General features: G+C 30.3%; 6 protein-coding genes across 6 annotated transcripts; 3 read left to right on the top strand and 3 right to left on the bottom strand.

Moving 5' to 3' along the window:
• Window positions 1–1,319: 1,319 nt before the first annotated feature.
• Bm18009 (Uncharacterized protein) lies at window positions 1,320–2,492 on the bottom strand (the record flags this gene model as incomplete). The annotated part of the gene is made up of 2 exons (XM_001896380.2): window positions 1,320–1,383; window positions 2,302–2,492. The coding sequence occupies 2 exons, from the start codon at window positions 2,490–2,492 to the stop codon at window positions 1,320–1,322; spliced, it is 255 nt and encodes an 84-aa protein (XP_001896415.2).
• A 2,588-nt stretch (window positions 2,493–5,080) lies between these two features.
• Window positions 5,081–10,036, bottom strand: Bm9476 (Hepatocellular carcinoma-associated antigen 66, putative; the record flags this gene model as incomplete). The annotated part of the gene is made up of 12 exons (XM_043074888.1): window positions 5,081–5,245; window positions 5,594–5,777; window positions 6,079–6,159; window positions 6,455–6,609; window positions 7,023–7,279; window positions 7,630–7,738; window positions 8,064–8,206; window positions 8,392–8,603; window positions 8,765–8,934; window positions 9,145–9,237; window positions 9,446–9,616; window positions 9,896–10,036. The coding sequence occupies 12 exons, from the start codon at window positions 10,034–10,036 to the stop codon at window positions 5,081–5,083; spliced, it is 1,881 nt and encodes a 626-aa protein (XP_042930822.1).
• Window positions 10,037–11,171: 1,135 nt separating this feature from the next.
• On the bottom strand, window positions 11,172–13,047 carry Bm7515 (Uncharacterized protein; the record flags this gene model as incomplete). Its single annotated transcript, XM_043074887.1, has 3 exons — window positions 11,172–11,371; window positions 11,651–12,242; window positions 12,820–13,047. 3 exons carry the CDS (start codon window positions 13,045–13,047, stop codon window positions 11,172–11,174), a joined length of 1,020 nt encoding a protein of 339 aa, XP_042930821.1.
• A 2,389-nt stretch (window positions 13,048–15,436) lies between these two features.
• Window positions 15,437–15,911, top strand: Bm380 (Uncharacterized protein; the record flags this gene model as incomplete). The annotated part of the gene is made up of 2 exons (XM_043074886.1): window positions 15,437–15,530; window positions 15,838–15,911. The coding sequence occupies 2 exons, from the start codon at window positions 15,437–15,439 to the stop codon at window positions 15,909–15,911; spliced, it is 168 nt and encodes a 55-aa protein (XP_042930820.1).
• Window positions 15,912–18,282: 2,371 nt separating this feature from the next.
• Window positions 18,283–18,961, top strand: Bm9477 (Uncharacterized protein; the record flags this gene model as incomplete). The annotated part of the gene is made up of 2 exons (XM_043074885.1): window positions 18,283–18,369; window positions 18,584–18,961. The coding sequence occupies 2 exons, from the start codon at window positions 18,283–18,285 to the stop codon at window positions 18,959–18,961; spliced, it is 465 nt and encodes a 154-aa protein (XP_042930819.1).
• Window positions 18,962–20,136: 1,175 nt separating this feature from the next.
• Bm13063 (Uncharacterized protein) lies at window positions 20,137–21,052 on the top strand (the record flags this gene model as incomplete). Its single annotated transcript, XM_043074884.1, has 3 exons — window positions 20,137–20,160; window positions 20,327–20,383; window positions 20,963–21,052. 3 exons carry the CDS (start codon window positions 20,137–20,139, stop codon window positions 21,050–21,052), a joined length of 171 nt encoding a protein of 56 aa, XP_042930818.1.
• Between the last annotated feature and the right edge of the window lie 241 nt (window positions 21,053–21,293).

The following is a 21,293-nucleotide window of genomic DNA, read 5'->3' as shown; positions in this document are numbered from 1 at the left end:
GAAATAAGCAAAAATGTGATGAAACATTTCTTAAAATATTGTGACACTTTTGATAGTGATCCATCGGTTATTCCTATTCATTGCTGTCATTTGTTGTAATCTAACAAGGCATAAAGTAAGTGACTTTAGCTAAAGGATGTTCAAAAAATTTAGAAATTAAAGCAAGTAGATCTGCTAAAGAATTAGCATTTTATAAGACTAAGAAGATATTTCCGGCATTTTGAATTTCAAAATTGATTTGCAGTCTTTTTTTTTTAATAAGAATTAATATGAAAGAATTGAAAGAATCTATTTTGGTTTATTTTTGCTTAGCATTGTTGTTGTTGAAATTGCCGTGTGATGCTATTTGGATTCGAAATTGAATTTGATTCATACAGACGTGTCATAGCTTTATTAATTGCGACAAAATTTAGAGGGAATTTTGTTGTTTCAAAAAATCTCTCATCCAATGTCTTTTATTCCTTTAATTGGACTGCAATCTGAGATCGTTTCATAATTTTTATTTCATGCAGCTAACAATTGTGGCTGTATGATTCACAAAAGCATTCAAATTCTGTTATTTTTTTCTCCGCTTATTTTAATAAATATAAAAAAAAACATTTCAAAAGATAATTTATTGTGATAAGTTTGAGGTAAAACCCATCGTAGTGATAGCTTCTTTAAATCATTCATATGACCTTGCCGTAAATAAATAGGAAAAAAGAATTCTGCAAAATAGCTTCATAACTGAAGATTTCATGCGACATTGCTTGCTATCATTAATTCAGTCAGGTCAGTTCGTGAAATTAACAGCAGTGTATGCCGGTGTGTTTTAAGAATTCCGTTTAATTCATTGGAAAAATATGAATGACAGAAAGAAATGTGAATACTATAATGAACCATGCAAGCATATCGGATGATGTAGGAATTAGACAATTTTAAGCTGTCACTGAGTCAATTTCACTAATAATTACTTCGTTAGCTTCAATTTCCATTCTTTTATCAATTATCATATCACTCCCCGAATAAGGAATGACTCAAAAATACTTTTTCACTTCAACGTGTCAAAATCGGAAAGCTATGCTATCTGCGCCGACTATGCATCATTTTTCGCATTGATGTGTTTAACGCAATTCAGACTTTTGTAAGTTTTGTTTACTCATAATACTACAACATAACTCCATTACTAGGTTATCAATTGTTGAAGCATATATTTAAGCTTTTGAGAATTGCGCAAATTAAATATGAAAACAGTCGGGCATTTTATTTAAATTTATAACAGCAAAACTGGATTATTAACATTTCTTATACTACGCCACTTCAGTCTTCCACGAAATTCTTCAAAATGAATTTTGCAAAATCAAATTTTTTATCACTTTCCACCACGAATGAGCTATCAGTAACCTGAAATTGCATATAAAGAAGTGATGCTTACTTCATGATCTTTAGTTACTTAAGCGAACCATAGTTGTGAACAATTATCTCTTTAGAACTTTTGATTCCTTTGTCATATCGGTTACTCACGCATTACTGGTGCTTCCTAATGATTGTAATCAATCAAAATTTAATATTAACAATCATTTCTTTCAGAAAAATTCGAGAAATTGTTATCGATATCATAACAAAAGAATTCGAAGATTTTTTATTTCTTCAACCTTTGAAAATTGAACCTTTACAGCAACCTTTTCTTTATAATTTATTTTTTGAAATCAATAACCACTGCTAAAAAATTTGATTCCACTTACAAAGGATGCGATAGCTATTAAACTGATAAATTTTCCACGCATGCCTTCATCGAGAAGAAAATAATAGTCCTCTAATGTATTATGTTTGATTATCCTTTCTCGAGCTGTGAAATGGAAGATTTATTTGCATTTTATTGCTCTTTCTTTGATAACAGAATTTTAGCGTATTGTTCTCATATTTTAAAATTTTTGTGTTTAATTATGTCAAAAGCTGTCCTCTCTATTTCTCAAATGTTTTCATGTTTTATAAGTTCGATTGTTGAAAAGCTTGAAGCAGTCATAATTTTAATTCTCGACTTATTTCCTAAATGATTTTTTGTTGCGGCGCACAGTTCGAATGTCGCTGCTTCAGAGAGGCCAGTACTTCCATCAGCTAAATATAGCTCGTTATCACATTATCTTGAAATATTCTACTGAACTGATAGGTAACTCTGCTGAGATCTTACAGAATCAAACCTAATGATATTCCATTGTGTCTCATTTGTAATAGTTGTGATGGATCTAATAGCAACGTTACCATTTCGACAACAATTTAAGATACTGGACAGGTGCCATTCTTATTTTAAAATTTGTTTACTTAGATTGCGTTGTTATTGTTGTTGTTGTTGTTGTTGTTGCCAGCTTTGATATTCTTTTTGCTCTTGCTGCTTGCAGTATGTCTCGTTTATTATATAGCATTTTGCTGTGTACTGGACCAGCACTAATCCCATTCAATTCATTCGCGAATAAAATTAAATGACAAATACTGAATCCACCAAGCAATTCCATAATAATTTTCCAGCTGTGCATTGTTCTATTGTTTAGAATGTTTGCAAGATAATTTCTCCCTCTGTAAAGTTTCACTGAGAGACAGATACTCAATGTAAAGATTATTTTCATTCTAATTTATGAATCAAATGTTCGCTGATGAAGGAAAGGATAAGAACTGTTTTATTGCTCAGTTAAATAGGAATTTGTTTGATAATTTGATATCTAAATCTCACAATAATTACTGTACATATTTTAATCTTTATTTTCTTATCAATTATTACATTACTTCACAACGATGCATCGAAATCGAAAGATGACTCTATCAATACGAACTATGCACCATTTTCCTTTCTAAAATGATGCATCAATTGTTATCAAACATTTGTTTTGTCGATTCAAATTATGAATTCATGAAGTGCTCAAGCAAAGAAATAGGAAACTGGAAGTGGCGGTAAATGAAAAATTTGGAAATGAAAATGTTACACTGTGCGACAAAATTCTCTACAGTTCTTTATAAAGACTTCCGGAACTTTTTTTCATTCATTAGCATTTGCTTAATTTTGTTCTATTGAATTTTCGTTTTTTGTAGTCATTCAGAAAGCTGGACAACCAACTGTATTAAATGAAGCCAGACAATAACTGTCTGCATAAATAATTTATCTATTCTTATCGGAATTTTTCCACAATTTTGGATAAATCACCACTTGCCAATGTTTTATTACTTCATGACAAAGTGAGGTAAGTAAATTAAGAAACACGAAATCAAAAAAGCAAAATTCATAGGTGAAACCACAATGATTACCTTGCAAGCCAACCTTCCATTGTCAACTTCAGTATATCCATTTCAATATACATTCATCCATTTGTTATGCGGTGGAGACGCAAACAGTTCACAGATTGAATTGATCTTCGGCAGATTTCCAGTGGAGACATTGGAGTCATTGATCATTAAATTAGCTCTTCAGTGTTGTTTGAAGTTGTATGATTAATAATGTTTTAATAGTGGTGATGTTCTTTAAGGCTGCCTTTATAAATTTCATTGCAAGTAACAATGGAAGGTTGGGTAGTGATAGTTCGTGGGTAATTAGGGAATGATGCTTCGGATGTTACGATCAGCGACATCATGCATGCTTTGACATTCCTGCAGAGAATCAATCTAAACATAAGAAGATATCTGCCTTTGCCTTTTTTTTTGTTACATCGAAGTAATCGTTCTATCGCGGTTAGCCAACAGCGTAGAACACGTGAATAAAGTTGGCTAAGCCACAGCTTCTAGACCCTTTCCCATATAAAGAAACAATGTTGATGTTAAGAAAGGGTTTGGGTTTTTAGTCTACCACCTCGAACATTAATCTCGAATAGCTAATGTCTTGGACCCCCTGCATGCAAGATTAGGCCTGTTGATTCCAGTACATCTTATCACCTCTCATTTTTGTCTCTCATTTTTCGCTATAGAGATTTGTGAAAGCGGATCCTTCGAGCTTGTACAAAGCTTTTTAAACGAACTTGCCCTAAAGTGCATTCTTGGAAAATTATTATGGATTTGGTGGATCCAGTATTTTCCACTTAACTTTATTCATTTGTGATTAATTTGAATAGGAATTAGTGCTGGTATGATTCACAGCAAATTCAATATAATGAAAAAAAACCGAATGACAACATTCAGGGGCTCATTTAAATATCAATAGCCCCACTGTCTCCGGTGGAAATCTACAGACAGGTCATTTCAATTGTGTTATTTACGCCTAAATTGCACGATAAGTTACATATTGTCTTCTCAATATATATGCTCCAACATTTCAGAACGATTCCAAAAATAACAAATCCTACATCGACTTGACGCCAGAGAAACATTGCAATGACTGAAAATTTTTAGATCACTGAGGGTGAAAGATTCACATCTGGCATGTAAACATCTCACTGCACTTAACTTTTTTATACCTTAACCTTTTGTATGGGTATTACAATCGTACCACTTTTCTTCACTGCACGACTATAGCTAATGAAAAAATCAAAAAAGGAAAACTTTAACTGTCACGTCGTATCTAAATAGAGAATTTGAAACTCATGTGTAGAGGAGAAGTATCATAAAAACAAGTCAAATGATAATACCTAGCATAATGCATGCATACCTGCTATATATATATATATATATATGTATGTAACAAGTTATAATTAAGAGGAATAGTAATGTTCGACCCACTCATTTTCACCTTATTTAAATTCTCCAAATACTCCAAATAATGTTATTCCCTCTCACCCTAAATGTAAGATGAACAAAAATACTTTATTTCTGCATCCTACAATAGTTTTAACTCAAATTAATTCTAATTTATAATGAGATAATTTTCCAAAACAAAATCACCCAGTAAGCCTTTGAAAGTATTTCAAGATCACACAGCTCTACAGATGAATAAAGCAAAGAATAAGAGATACTGATTTTACCCGACATAATCATACGAATCACGAAAATGCAATACAGTTAAACCTAGTAATAAGAAAAACTGAGGTATTGCTGCAAGTGACCAACTTAGAGGATTCTTCACTATTATTTCTTAACTGGATTTTTCTTGCTGAAAATTCTCAACAGTTTCGATTGCAACTTCTTATGCAGTATCATCGTCGTCGTCCTCAATAAGATCAATATTTTCAATATCCTTTTCCGTATCGGAATCTGATTCAGTATAATTACTAACAGAATTTTGCAGCAATTTATTATAAGCTGCCAGAAATAGTTCGACTTCATCTGATACCAATGAGGCCATAGCGCGCTAAAAAAAAAGTAACTAAATCAAGTCAATTAAATAAGTTTTAAAAGCTGCACCAACTTGAATTATTTACAAACCCAATATTCAAGGATTTTCAGCTAAAGTTTTTCTAAAGGCATAAATTTTACTCCAGCGTATTAAAGAAACTATAAGAAGTTCATAAGTTATATTTAATCCAAATGTAATACTGACATAATTTGAGATTAGCAAAAAATGCTCATTGACATATTATAGTCGGCAACCAACAATGCTCAAATAATTGCAGTTATGAAATGAAATCACCTGGCAAAATATAGCAACAATTCGGGAAGTTTTTCAAACAATTCAGGCTACTTCAAAGACTTAGCTTACCCTATGAATTGTTTGTAACGTGAGTGGCTCATATTTCAACATAAAATTCGCATAGTCAATCCAACATTCGTGTGCCTTTCTTCCAAATTCTACAATCATTAACTCAAAAGCCTGTGCAACAAATTCGACTGACATTTGCTTTGATTTTAATTCAAGCTTGATAAATGTTTGATGAACTTCAATACTGAAATACAAATTTTTGTTAATAAGTCTGCTAGAAAAAAATGGACAATAAAAAAGAATTTTCTTTTATTTCGTCAATTAACAAAGTTAGGAAAAGTGGGAAAGTGGATGAATAGATTGTCCAAGACGTGCTATTACATCGTAAAGAAACTAAATAAAAATCTTTTTTTAAAGAAATAGAAAACACAATAATCTCAACAATCAATTAGATTCCACTTTCAAAATTGAGAAATTTATGGTGGTTTGGCAGTGAAGCAGACTGCAAATAATTGACAAACTACAAAATATTGGGAATTCATTACCTGTTTGGTGGATGTTTTGCAAACAGGAAATATTCTTCCCTTAGTTTATTAGGTCTGTCATGATAAACAGAAGCCATGTAACTGAAAATCATTATTAGTCACTGGAGGAGAAATTTCAATTATCAAACATACTCTGATGCAGCTTTGAAGCACTGCTTCTCTAACTTTTTGCTCTCTCATCTTTTCTCTTCTCAATCACTAACAATATTAATCATTGTTTACTACTATCACTCAGTTGCTCACTGCTATTAAATCTTAATAACTGAAAGGCAAAAAAATGAAAGGTCATTCAATGCCTCTTCACACTATCAAAGGAATAGAGGCAGAGACCATCTAGGCTATTAAGAAACTGAATTACAACAGAAAAAATTCCTACTTCAAACGAACACAACGCATTTGACATGCAACTTTCGGTGTTGTACGAAAAGTAGCTTGTCTGAAAAAATCATCCACATCATCTTCCGAGTACTGATGCGCCCAATCGATGATTACTTTGTACATGCTAGCAAGACCATAACTTCCATCATATGCCTTAAACTGTTAACATGTTTGACAATTCGAAGCAATACTACTACTACCATATATTATTAAAATATCAAAGCAGCAACTAATATTCAAAGCTATAAAAGCTTAAGTTATTTCAGATGCTACAACATTACTAAAGACTTCATCAATGTATTTCTTTTATTTACCACACTTGCATTTATCCTCAAAAATGACACTTCTATGGATCGACACAAGTACACATTGAAAATCTGACAAAAGACTGATGATTCCGTCAACTTGACTCACCGATTGACGGCGATTTAAAGAGATTAACGCAGAAAGCATTTTTTGAAAACCTGTAGCATCGTTTAATGAAAAATATAATTTTCAGGAAAACACTGAGACACTTTTCTAGTTCATCGTTCTAACAAAATATCAAATAATTTGAAAAAGCATACTTCTCGTGTTGCTTTATTGAACAATTTACGTATCGTTTCCACATCTGTCGGGTTGGATTTTATTTTGCACTGCAATAACATCATCCATAAAAATGCATTTTCCGGATTGTTTTTCACTGCCTCATCCAAAACTTTCTCTTTTTCTTCGGAACTTTCTACCAGCACATTGAATTTTCTAACATCCATATCTGTCCCATATCCTCTACTAATCAACCAGAAAAGCTGTTCACGAAACTTCTCTTTTGCATCTGCATCACCTTAAAGTAGAAAATATGACTTTATTGTAGTTAACTATATACAAAAGAAAAAAAAAAAAAAAAAACAGATTATGAAACACAGATTATGCCAGGCAAAAAAATGATACGTGATGAATAAGATTAGATTAAGTTTTGCTCTTCGAAATGAATACATTTTTTATAAATATGGTATGTCTAAAATGTTAATTTTCTCCTACAAACTGGTTTGAAAAAGAATGGATATTGTTAAGCTACTTTACGCAAAAGATTCAGTGTTGCTGCAATATAGCATCGAATAAAAAAAAATGCAGCTATTTAAGTCTAAAAGAAATGACACATTTAACAAACAATTCGTGAAGAGAATAACTAACCATCATATGAATAATGTCTTTGACAAAGAGTCAAATAATGTCGATGCATCCTTTCAGTTGGTATATCCTCACAAGCTTTGTCAAACAATTCGTAGAGAGAATATTGGTCCTAAAAAAGGACTTCTTTCATTTAATCCCGGAAAATGTCGATTTTCTCATTATATGATTATCGCTGTGACAAAGTAATAAAAATAAAGCAGGATAACATTATCACATAAGTCCAAACAACTAAGGTTCATCTTGAACATCAAATATATGAAATTAAGAATCCAGAGCAAATCTTGAAGTCAACTACTATAGAGTTTTTCATATTTATATCTTCTATTAAACAAAATTCTAAACATATGCTAAAGCATAGTGATGAAATGAAGCCCATTTATCAGGTTCCAATACTTTCCATTGAATAAAAGCATCGATGCCGAAATGAAACTTACGTAATTCATTAATTCCGATTTTGCAATCCAACTTTCTTCACTTTTATACTTCGGCGTCCATAACATATCATACAATTTTTCTACCAGATGACATGCCACCAGACCATATTTCTTCATAATTCTCCAAAAATTCAGTAGCATTGCTATAATAAACGCAATTTAACAATTGGACCTAAGCAACATATTCGACCATAAACTACTGATACTGAAATTCAATCATAATCTAACTGGAAGGTCGTGTTTTTTTATCCTGATGCTTTATAATATTCAATTTCCAAAAATGGTGAATAATATCTTGCAACCAGTAAAATATACAGATGAGACCAACCACTTCGTCCTGAAACGCAACATTCCAAGGCCTCATTAATGATTGTTTCAACGACTCGAAGACCCAAAACTGCATCCTGTCCACTTTTTTCTTTTATATTTACTTTCATTTCTGGAGTTTTCTGCGCTTCAGCTGCCACTTCCAGTTCTTTCTCCTCAGTACATGGCAAATGATACCCTTTTCCCGTCAAAATACTCTTTCGAGTAATCAACCTGAAAACAATTTATTGAATAAATCCTTAAGCCACAGTTTTAAGAGTTTACTGAGTCACTGTCTAAGAAAAAAGTCTATATGTTAACTATAAAGTGTTTTATTCAGTTAGTTTATAAATTAATTCTGAGTGGGAATTTCTGAAAATCATCATCAACCCAACCATTTGACATGATCTAATTCCAGGTGAACAAAATTCGTCCATAAACTGCATTCTGTAGGATTCAACCGAATCCCCTCTTGCATTATACAACGTGCGCACTCTATTCTATGTTCGACTGAATATTCAAATCGAGCCGCTTGAATTCGTAAAGCAGAATTCCTTGGAAAGAGCTGGAACATATAATTTCATAAACTGGAACATATAATTTATTTGACGTTATATTCTGATCAGTCTAATTAAGACCACGTAATAAAAGTAATCATTTCTGACGCCGTGAGTAATTATTTACTTTCACGAAGGCCTAATTTTAATTCGCACTTTACAAATTTACTAACCCTTGATTCTGCCCTTACAAAAAGAGATTCCTTTCAGAAACTTACCTGCATTGCGCGGAAATACGCTTTACTGCATCGGATATACATTTTCTCTTCCTTCAAAAATCCGATCAAATCAAACCAAAGCTCTGCCCGCCCCTGCAATCAATTTCATATTAACTTGTTAGGTTTCTCTGAACATAAACTGCACGTCATTTGAAAATATGAAGTTAAGTTAATATCAAAATATCAGCTATCATTTCAACAAATTATCGAATTTTTTCAGTTTTCAAAATTTGGCAGACATACCTATATTATAAAAAAGACTACACCAAAGTATACTCCTATTAAACAAAAAATGAAAAACCTGAAATCGTTCACAACACTGTCGCAGCAGATTGGCAACTTTGATGATGATTTTGCCTTCAATTTCATCTTCTCTCAACCTGTAATTCAATCGTTTCCGTCGCATTCGAACAAGCTTCATAATCGATCCCAAATAATCGGTATATCCTTTGAACGACGATGGATCTTTCCGCTGAAAATAATACGCATTGATTGGTACTTTCACCAAACACTAAATGATGCTAATGTTATAAAATTCCAATGAGTACCCAAAAATCAATTCTCTCTCTCTTGGACATTTGACGGACATACAGCATCAACTTATAGTAATACTTCAGGCTTTACACTGCGACATTTAAGCACTTCCACTGCGAAATCCAAACTAATTTAACAAATCCTGACAAATTCAGCAAGAAAGTCATTGTGATTAATAGTATAGCATAAGTTAAGTTGTCGAAGAAAAAGTTCTTACAGGCTTTTGAAGACGATATTCGAAGAACTGGCAACGTTTGACAAATGCATCAATTTCAGTAGGTGATAATAACTGAACATCTCTTAATGTCTCGAAAACAGGAAGCAAACCTTCGATATCTTCTTCCACAAATTCACTCATTCTTCACCCAGTGATCGGCACAAAAAAATAATTTCGTATTATTCTCGAAAGAACTACCATTGAAATTACCTCATATAAGATAATAGAAAAAGTAAAGATGATCCTACAAGTTACTGGTTATGCATAGAGTAAGATTAGTCCTATTTGAATCATTTTGATAATTTCAATCATTATCTAAGCAATTCTGGATTATCAACTAAAATAAAGGCAATATTTTAATAACATTTACTAGATTATATTTATGACGTTCCCGTGGAAAGAATTTCTCGGACAAATTCATTTATTTCTCTATAAATTATATATTAATGAATGAATCTAGACATTACCACACAATACAAACACCCCACCGAACAATATACGACCAAAACCAACAAAACACTACCACACCATTAACCCCTCAATTCCAACAACATTAAGCTAAAATTCCTCAAATGCAATATTTTTGAATTTAACGCGGTCCATTATGCTCTGAAAGCATCTCCGAAACTCTTCAATTTTATATAATTCTTCCGATCACTAGTGTAAAGGGTTTATTAGGTTTATTATAGGAAGGAACTGCATAATTGAAGAGTATATAAGTAAATAGTATAACGGAAAATATCATGCCAAAATTATGAATTTGTTTGCGTGATTACGAGAGATCACGGATATATTACGTGATTATAAGCTGACGTAAGTGGTTTTTTTTAACACAAGTATTTATTTCTCTTTTAAATTATTTCAGTTTTTTAATATTGTGATTTCAATGTGTTGAGAATGACTTCTAGTAGTACAGTATCAGTAACAATTTAGCGCTATGTGAACTATACGTGATAATTTCATGAAATTCGGATTCAAAATTTTTATGAACAAATGTAACTTAGATTAACGCTGTTAATATTGTAATAGGAATTCTGGATTTTAGCATAAGTTTATTTCAGTTCACACATTCATTGATTGCATTATCACAAGTAAAATTGTAAGTTGGTTAGAAAATCATATGGTATATCAAGTACATCAGCAATTATTAAAATTATCATTATTATTTGTTATATAGAAGTGATCTGTTAGCTAGAGTGATGATGTGTTAGTATCAGTCTTTGATATTCCCGCTTTACCAGAATTTCATTTCGTCTTTGTCATAAATTCTGCAACTTTATCGGCGATATGTAATTCCTTGATTACGCTTCATTCCTCTTCTTCGTCCGCAATTATCGCAAAATATCGCTTGGTGGAATTTTTGCTCAGAATCTGTTTCATCCGATTCGTTACAATCATCATCATCATCATTCTCACCATCATCACTGTCATCGTCATCGTCGTCGTCGTCGTCGTCCAATACATCAAAATTTGTCCCTATATATTAATGATGTATAAGTAAATTCGATATTTTTGTTCCTATTCTAGCTTTAGTTATAATTTCTTGTCTGTTTTTTAATGAAGAAATATTAATTTCGTATATTTGTACGTTCTCATCGACGTATATTTCATCTACGTATAGCACGCAAACGTAAAATATTAGGTAGAATGATTTGTAATTCTTATTTCTGTATTAAAATTTTTAATTTTTTAAGAGTTGTAATCTTATTATCAAAATATTATAGTTTGTTAATTTTCGTCTATATGATAACTTGCCGCCAGTATTTTCGACTGTTATTTCGTTGCTATCATCGTAATCATCACTAGTTGCATCACTTGTTGAATATAATTCACTCTTTTCATTACTATAGTCTCTTGATTCACTTTCCGTATCCGAATCACCATAAGCATCTTGAATAAGCGTTGATTCGGAATTTCTAATTTTGCTGCATCCAGTTTCTATTTTCATATTACCTTGCTCCAAACATCCGCTTAGATGACATTTCGATACATCAGTCTCATTCTTTAATTGTCTTGAACTACTACTACCAGCTTCTTCTGAACGTGAAACATTTAAATTTGTTTGTTCTACAAAATGCTGTGCATTTTCTGGTTTGTTTTCGCAGAATGGACAAAACCAGTCATTTTCCGGGATTCGCTCCAGTTTCTCCGGTAAGCAATAGCAATGATAGGCGACATTACAGCGAATCGTAGAACCATCAGCATTTTGACCAATGTTTCCGTCGCAGAGTAGCAGTAAATGTTCATTATCTGAACTTCTGCATGATCGGCAGTTTGCATATTCAATGGTAATATCTTCATTTGAAGGGCCGCCTTGATCATTTTCCAGTTGTTCTTGGGCAAGAAGCTTGAAAATTCAAAAATTTTGCAAAATTTTAAGCAAAAATGAAAAAAGATTTCAAAATAATTAACAACAAATAATATGGTAACATTGTTAATTCTTTATAGAATATGTTGCAACAAATGATTGTAATATTTCTTTTTTCTGAAAATTTAGAACAGAATTATGTCAAAAGGGATAAGACTCTAAAGGATAGATTTGAAATTCAAATTTTTTAAAAAATTACAATGAAGCTTGAAAGACTTCTGTTTATACAGAATAACATTATGAATTTTCACCTTTCCTCCAATTCAATCAAATTTCTTCTGATTTAAAAGCTTAATTTTAACTGCTTGGTAAATTCTAGGTTAAAAATTTCATATATGGTCCTAGACTAGAATCTTTATATAAAGAAAGGTAAACTGGAATATTTTCATGACCGTGTCCGGAAAAATTGTTTAAAATATTTAATTAATCAAACAAAGGACCATTTCACTATAATAATAACAATCATCATGTTAAATAAGTTTAAAAAAATTAATGATATAGACAATCAAATTAAAATATTTCATAGTGATGATATGTTAATGATAACACTGATAACCTCATTTTCAAATTGTTCCTTTGTTCTTTTTTTTACTGGCACTTTTCTTTCATTTTTTGTTTCTTCAATTTTAATTAGATATTTTGGCTCTCCACCACAAAGTGGGCATTGTGATCGCTTTTTTAACCAATCGCGAATACATTTAAAACAGAATTTGTGTTTACAATTATTAAGTCTTCCAAGCGGATATTTTAATTGTTCCAAACATATGGCACAATTTGATTCCATTTTTTTTTTTCTTTTTTTAAAAAAGTCTTGTTAGAATAACACTCCTTTTAATCGTCTGCAAAACTAACACTTCCAGTGGTTATGCGAACTCTTCACTAACAGATCCTGTAGCTAATACTAACTGATAAAATAATAAAATGATTATTTATAGTAAAGAAAATTTTTGAAAAATTTGCATATGCAAAAAAAATGTATTTAAAAAAATGGGAAAATTTATTGTGCAACAAAAATATTACAGAAAAAAAAAGGGAAAGGAAATTATACCATAAACTTTTTGGAAATAAAAAACCCTAAATAATATTTTTAAATTAGTTTTAAAGTACTAGAATTAAGTTTCAAAAAAAAAAAAAAAAAAGCCTTGTAAACTGGCTAGAATAACACTCCTTTTAATCGTCTACAAAACTAACACTTCCAGTGGTTATGCGAACTCTTCACTAACAGATCCTGTAGCTAATACTAACTGATAAAATAATAAAATGATTATTTATAGTAAAGAAAATTTTTGAAAAATTTGCATATGCAAAAAAAATGTATTTAAAAAAATGGGAAAATTTATTGTGTTGAGAGGCATTTTAAAAAAGATGAAAGGACATAATTTCAATGAAAATTTATGAACTAAAAAAATTTCTTTCAACACAAGCAATAATTATAGCAATAAATTACTGAAGCAAATAGAACTAACTTTTAAAAAAAGATGAAAAAAAAGCAGGCAATAAGCAAAATGATATCACTCAAATAAAATTAATAGTTTAACAATGAGTTTTATATCAAAATGTACAATAAATATGCTCAATAAAAAAAGCATGCAGTTGCGCGTAGTTAGCAAAAAAAGCATGCAGCAAAGAAAGCTAACCACCTGCTATTTTTTTTGCATGACCGATTAGAAATTAATTGCTGCTACAAAAAATAAATGATTTTGTGATACTAATTTTTACTTTCACAATAAATAATTGCTTTTTTTTTTCCTTATAATAATAAATAAATAAAACAAATATAATATGCCACAGATTATATACTTTTTTCTTTTATTCAAAGTAATTTTTTCAAGCGCAACTAAATTTGATAAAAATGAATACTTTTTCAAACTGCAATTAAATTTTATAAAATCTTGGAAAAGAAAAACTTTCAGGATGTGATTTCATCGAAATTGTCAATTAACCAAATCATTGGCTACTTTTTTTATATTTAGTAATAAATACAAAATTATTAGAAATAATTACTAAAACCGCACTTAAATTGTTAAATTTGTTAAATATTTGATTTAAATTTTGTCGTTTTGACTTTCAAATTAGTTAAGTTTGATAGTTAATTAGATTAGATAATTAAATTATTTCCAATAAAAAACGAGGTAAAATATATCAAATGCTTCTGATTTGTTATTTCTGTTTGTTTTAGATGTTAAATCTGTGTATTTTGCAATTATTTATTCAATTACATGCAATGTAAACACATATAAAATTTACTAATTATTCGTAATATTGAAGAAAAAATTTGATAATTATTGAAATAATCGTCATCGATAATTATTAAAATTATTCATTAAAATAATCATTGAGATCATTCGATAATTATTAATTAAATAATTATTTAGTAATTACTGAAATATTTATTTAGTATTATTCATTGAAATTCAATAATTTTTGTCTAATTATTGGAATGAAGTTTAACATAAATAACGATTAATATGATTTGAGATTTTCAAATCCATTGGTTCACCAATCATGAAATAAATCGATTTCTTCTTGTGATGGTATCTAAAAATTAACATTTTGAGAATGAGTTCAACATCTTATCAGTAACATTTATTACCATGTATCACATACTTATCCAAAATAGCATTTTTTTTCCTCCATAAAAAATTTTTTCTCATTATTGTCTCATTTTTATATACTGAACAATTGTAATTAAAAATTTGCGAGTGATAATAAGTTAGTTAATTATATCTTAATATGTTTATTTTGAGCTAAAAATTTTAAAGATTAATTGAAATGTAAGCATAAGATAATTCCCAAATGAAATAAAGTGATAGATTTAATTTTTTACTAGCTAGTGTTAACACACTATAGCTTGTTTATTTTTCTTTTCTTTTAGCAATAAAAGTGAATTTTATTGTTACATGAAGTTCTGGAATATTTTACAATCTCTTTAATTAATGGTGAGATAAATGATTCATTAATCGATGATAATTGTTCAAAGATTTCATGAAGCTCTATTTTTTTCTTTTAATATATGTATATATTTTTTCAACATTTCCAATGAGAGCATATTATTTTTTACTTCAAATTTTTGATTACAGAAGGGACATTATAACAATCCAGCAGTTATCAGGCGAACTTATCGAATAACCGGTCGTATTACTAATGGTGATATTGAAAATTTGCAGTCACCGATGATCATTCATCACTGTCAACATCGAACTGTTTTTGAACTTAATGAAGCTTCCAGATCTATGGAACGAGAACAATGGCATAGATACAAACGAGGTTAGACGTTACTTAAGATTGAATAGCTGATATTTTTAATAGAAGAAAGTTGAAAATGCACAGTCAGTTATTAAAAGAACTTTGCACTTCAAAGTTTGTTCTAAAAATTGTTCATGAAGGACAAAGTATTACCGTATAATTGAAATGACTGGAAATTTGTAAATTTAATCAATTTCATGCTAATTCTTTTTTTTCTCATTACTTGAAATCTCAAAATTCCAAAACATTCATTTTAAAACTTACTTGCGGTAAGCCTATTATATTACTAATGATGCGTAATTTCTTTCTAAGTAAATTTCACTTCTAGAAGTGTTTGAATCACTACAATTTGCCGTTCTCAGTGGTCAAGCAGTTGAAATGGATAAAATTATAATTAAGTGAAAGGAATACTATGTGTCTGAATCTGCTCTGAAAAATGATCGAAAATCATGACATTTGATTCGTTAAACCTTGTTGTGCATTCTTGTTTCATTTCTCGAGCTTCTTTTTCTAACTTTAAAGAGAAGATGGATCAAAGATTGTCATCCTAATGCACATATTAAATATGGCAGCAATAACAATAGTTATTGAATTGAGTGATATTTGTTCTGATAGTTTTTTAATAATATTACAAGCTTTGAATTATAGCATAAATAACGGCTCTTCTGGAATATTTTTAATTTTAACCAAAGTGAATGAAATTACGAAAATGAAAAAAAATTATGTTTGCTTTGTGATTTTAAAATAAGTTTTGAAGAGAAATATAGGAAAATGAATTTTCTCACTGAATGTTCACATTTTTATGCAACGTAATTGATTCTATGATTTCATTATATCAAAATATTTAATTTATTTTTTGAGTTATAGCATGAATAACAGCTCATCTGGAATGTTTTTTAATTTTAACCGAAGTGAATGAAATTACGAGAATTTAAAAAAAAAGAATCATACTTATTTATCTAAATGTTACGTATATGTTAATAGTAATAGTAAAAATTATACAACAGAAGAAGTTCTTTTAACAGATTTATTAAAAAAAAAAAAAACTTCAAATTTTCATATTCTTTCATGCAATCGAATGATAATGATAAAGGTCAATTTAATTGACGAAAGAAACTAATTATTATTTAAATTCTGGCTTACAAGTTTTGTTGTACTGATTTATATTATCTGCGGATAATATTTGAAATGTTTTATGCTTCTCAGTCCATTTGGTAAACATACAAATGAATCATAACAAGAATTTAACAGTCAATTCACTTCTATAATCTGACACTGTGAATTAATCATTATAACAAATTTTATGTGATGCAAGTAACTACTTCTGATTTAGCAGTAAATATCTCAAGTAATTGATGCGGAGTTATTGGTGGGGAAGATGAAATTTTAATTTCATAGAAAATAATGAAATTGAAATTATATTTTGAGATTGCAGGAAGTGCTTTATTTAAATGCAATTTGATAAAGAAATTCTCCTGTTTAAGTGAATCTCTCTAGGTTTCTGTATAAAACAAATCAGTGCGAAGCATATTCAGTTACATCGTAAAATTAATTAGATCATATTCAAGTTCCAAGTCAAATTGATGATGCCTATATCACATTTAGATTAAATAAGATAAATATAATGAATTTTTCTAGTGGATATTTGTAAAATTCCACAACATTCGGCTGTTGTTTCATTATCTTTTTAATATCAACGTAACCATTGGAATTAACCCAGTAATTGTTCGAATTGATTCATTTAACTAAAAAATGAATTTAAATTCATGGCATCAGATATAGCACCATTCTTCTCTTTTAAACGCAGTATCTGTTTTTCATAACTGCTCAACTTTATCACTCGTTCCATCTCAAATTACATTAATTCTCGATGCAGAAAGGACGCAGAATCGTTGCAACATAATTCCAGTCAAAATTTTGTCAAAATTTCCATTTGCCTTGAGACTATTAATTATTCTGCAGCATAGTTTTCCCTGTTAATGTTTATTTTCCCTTTTGGAGTGTTACTTTATTCGATTCAAAATAAATGCCTCAGTAATAACTATTAAATATTGGCCTCGTGGAATGAAATTTTTATGATGGGTGATATTTTGGTGTTATTTTCTTTCTAATCTAGAAAAGCAGTGACATCAACTCAGCAGATGGAATGCAATTGTTAGATATTGTCCGTGGTACTTCTGGTACTTCTGGTACCATGGACAATATCTTCTGGTGAGGACAGCCGAGCAACGATTTTTGTTTCTGTGCAATTACGGGTAACCCTGATGAAAACTGGTTCTTTGTTTTGAATTGCCTTTTTTATGTTTCAAGATATCCTGGATTCTACAGCTATATATTTCTGGTGGCTTGATTTTACAAACATATTTGCAAGTTCTTCTAATCAATTCAATTTAGTTCTTAATGGGGCATGAATAGAAAGGCACACCGAAATGTTTAAATTGAAATGTTAACAAGAACAAAACTTCATTAGTTCATTTTTTTAAGCAACAAGTGCTAGTAAATCAATATTTTCGATTTCAGGTTAGCAATACTGATTATGTCTCATGCATTGATTTTGCGAAGATTATAAAATGTACAAAAACATCAGAGTAAACTTTCGCCTTAATCTAATTGTTTGTATCCATTTCACTACATAATAACAGATTAGAGCAATTTTTAATGTTAATTTGTTTATTTAGAAATTATGACCATTTCATTTCAATTAATCATCGAAACAAACAAGTAGTTTCCGACGTTTGACACACCCTCAAAGAATTTTGCTGCCTTTTTCAGTATGTGCTTATACTTACGTCGGAATATGTGTCCCATGCAAAATTTTCTTCTCCTTATTTTAATTTGCGCTTTTCCGTCGAATCTTTGGGTAAGCAATGAATGATTTTTCATGGTTAAATTTAACGTACGTTAAATTTAACAACACGAACAAAATACAGTGAATGATTATCGAACCATTATTAGTTGTAAAAGCATTCCAATCTCGTGTTGCCAAATTGTATTTTAATCTAGTCTCTTAGGTTAATCCATTTAGGAATCTAGAAACTAAACCTCATCAAAACATATTAGTATAAATTTTTCAGGGGGAGAATATCACGCAAGGTTCAAGTGAAGGTCACGTTGGAAATATGACAGGTACAGTGCTACATGATAGCCAGTTGTCACCGTTTGATGCAGTATTACGTGCTAATAAAGTGAATTTAATTGCTCTTGAAACATTCGGAGAATTAAATCAGTTTTGGGGTAATGTAATTCGACTGTTGCTACCAGTATCTGAACAAATTGAACATGGATTATTATCATTCATACGTAAAATTTTCCCTCAAATATTTGGTGATTTGAATCCCTCGGATATCGCAATAGATAGAGTGACTCGCCCACCAGACCAATCAAATTTGTTGATTAAAGAATTGATTGATGCTTTCATGTTGAGTTTAGCCAAAGCAAATTTTACACTTTGATTCAGTGCACCGCTTGACCAACTTCTTTTCAGTTAATTTTCCTAAATTAAAGTGACCATGCTTTATTAGTTCCGCCATTTTTACACATTCATAAAATTTATTTGAAATTAGAATTGCAACTTTAATTAGGTGTTTTCTTTCTCCAGTGTCATAGTAATTAATTAGATAAAGTTGACTAAATATTGTTAGTTAAACTATTTATCCTTCTAATTTTATGTATTGAAAAGTATTGAAATAAATATTTACGAATATACTGTTATTTCAAATCCAGCACTGCTTGAAAAATACATATTTTGACCAATTCAAATCCAGCACCGTCTGAAAAATATATATTTCAATCAGCTCAATCTGAGAAATGGAAAGTACTGTAGAGCAAGAATGTTTTATTATTTCATGCTAAAAACAAGCACTGTTGAAGTTTTATTTAGAAGTATTTTTAAAAAACGACAAATTTGTCTATTCTAAAAATTATCAAAGCTTTCCGAATAAATGCTTCCTAATAATATGTGAAAGATAAGTTTCAATTTTATCATTATTTATTTCAAAAAAAACATTTCTCATATGCGCAAATTCAAATTTGTATTGATGAGAATGAAAAGCGCAATTTTTTGAATTGAGAAGAGAGAAGGTCACAAATATGGAATAACGGTGGAAGTAATAATTAGTTGTATTCTTTGGTGTTGTCTGCTGGATGCTATTCGTCTTTTATGGCCATTATTGTCTTACTAATTTATTGATTGATCTTTAAAGAATTTCTTTTATTGACAAAAATTTCTTTGGGGAGAGAGGTCTCTAAGTGTTCTGGGTTTCGTTTTAATTGGATGTTTTTTTTTTTTTTTTTTCTTTGCATTTTTTGTTTTTAAATTGGTTGATTTTCTATTTAATGTAAAGGCAGAGGGATGGCTTTTGAGATATAAGACTTAAGACTTTGAAAGTTTTGGGATATAATATATAATCTTTAATTGATTTCTAAATGGAGTTACAGTGAAAGTTATCGTAACTAAATATTGTGTTATGAATGAATGTGACAATTATAAGTTTATATTCAAATGTGGTAGTTACTGCTTTATGTATTTTGTAAAAAAAAAAAGTATATGGATTGAACTATATAAAGCACGAAGATATATCGTCGCCTTCTTGGATAAGGTGGAGAGGAGATTGGAGGGACTATGAAGATGAAGAGATTCTCCTGCAAGAAGGTAGTTGACACTGGTTGGTTGTTAGGAGATTATCATATATTTTTGCTCTTCGTTGCAAATGTATAGTGAAGTAGTCGGAATAAGCATTGAGCTTTAATTGCTTGGGCAGTCAAATGTTTGTGGCCACGTGAAATAGACAAATTATGCTAAATTAAATATATTTTAGATCGGATTTTTGACGTATTGTGAGGGAAGCAGCGAATTGCACGGTGTGAGAAAGTTGGTGAGTTTTAGTCTTAATAGTATTGAAAATAGTTATGTGCTTGTAGTTTACGGTGAGATGTACAAAGCTTGGCTTTCGCTTTTGTTTGCATCCAATCCAAAATGATCACAAAATTACCACAATTTGTACACCAATATGGGGTATCTGCGCCAGACAGTTTGGAACAGTAAAGAGATAGCAAATTAACAGCAAAAGTAGTTTCTCAAAAACTTTCTATCATTAATTTCACTTAAAGATCAGCAAGCTCATTGACCCAATTTCTTTTCTTGCTGTAACCTTAACCTCTAGCTGTACCTGCAGTGACCTCTAGTTGCTATTTATGGCTACACAGAAAGCAGCGGTATACAAATTCATGTGCCTTCAATTAGGGAAAGTGTTGCTCACTAAACGAAATCGCCTCAAATTTGATCCTCTGATGCGAGAAGATTTATAACGCCTTTTCATTCCAGTGATAAGCTGATGATTTTTATGAGTTGAAATTTAAAAGTTAAAGTAGAAAATCAAAGTGATTGTAAAAAGTAAAATATTTGTAAAGTCAATCTCATTCATACCTTCCAAGTCAATGAATTTTTCTTTCAGACAAGGAGAGATGCAAAAACGACGAAGCTTTGGGCCTTTAGAAAAGGAAAAACAGCAGAGAAGATGGAACAACGAAAAAAAAATATATAGAGCGAGAGAGAAAAGGTTAAGAAATGGGATTTTTTACACTTTTTATGGTTTGTGTATTTTTTTTTTTCCGGATTAACTTACTGATAAGTCTTTACTTTTGTATAATCGAATTACGCAATGAATTTAACGCTTTGGGCTCATCAAGCTTAAGTAAACCAGCATTTCTTTTATCATCAACCCTTTCGGTTTTGGTCATATATACTGCAGTTGTAATGTACAAGCCACTGTAAAAATGAGCTTA

This window comes from Brugia malayi (genome assembly GCF_000002995.4).
Source record: "Brugia malayi strain FR3 genome assembly, contig: Bm_v4_ChrX_scaffold_001, whole genome shotgun sequence".
NCBI lineage: Eukaryota > Metazoa > Nematoda > Chromadorea > Rhabditida > Onchocercidae > Brugia > Brugia malayi.
Note: the sequence above shows the minus strand (reverse complement) of the source record. Positions and strands in the feature narration are given on the sequence as shown.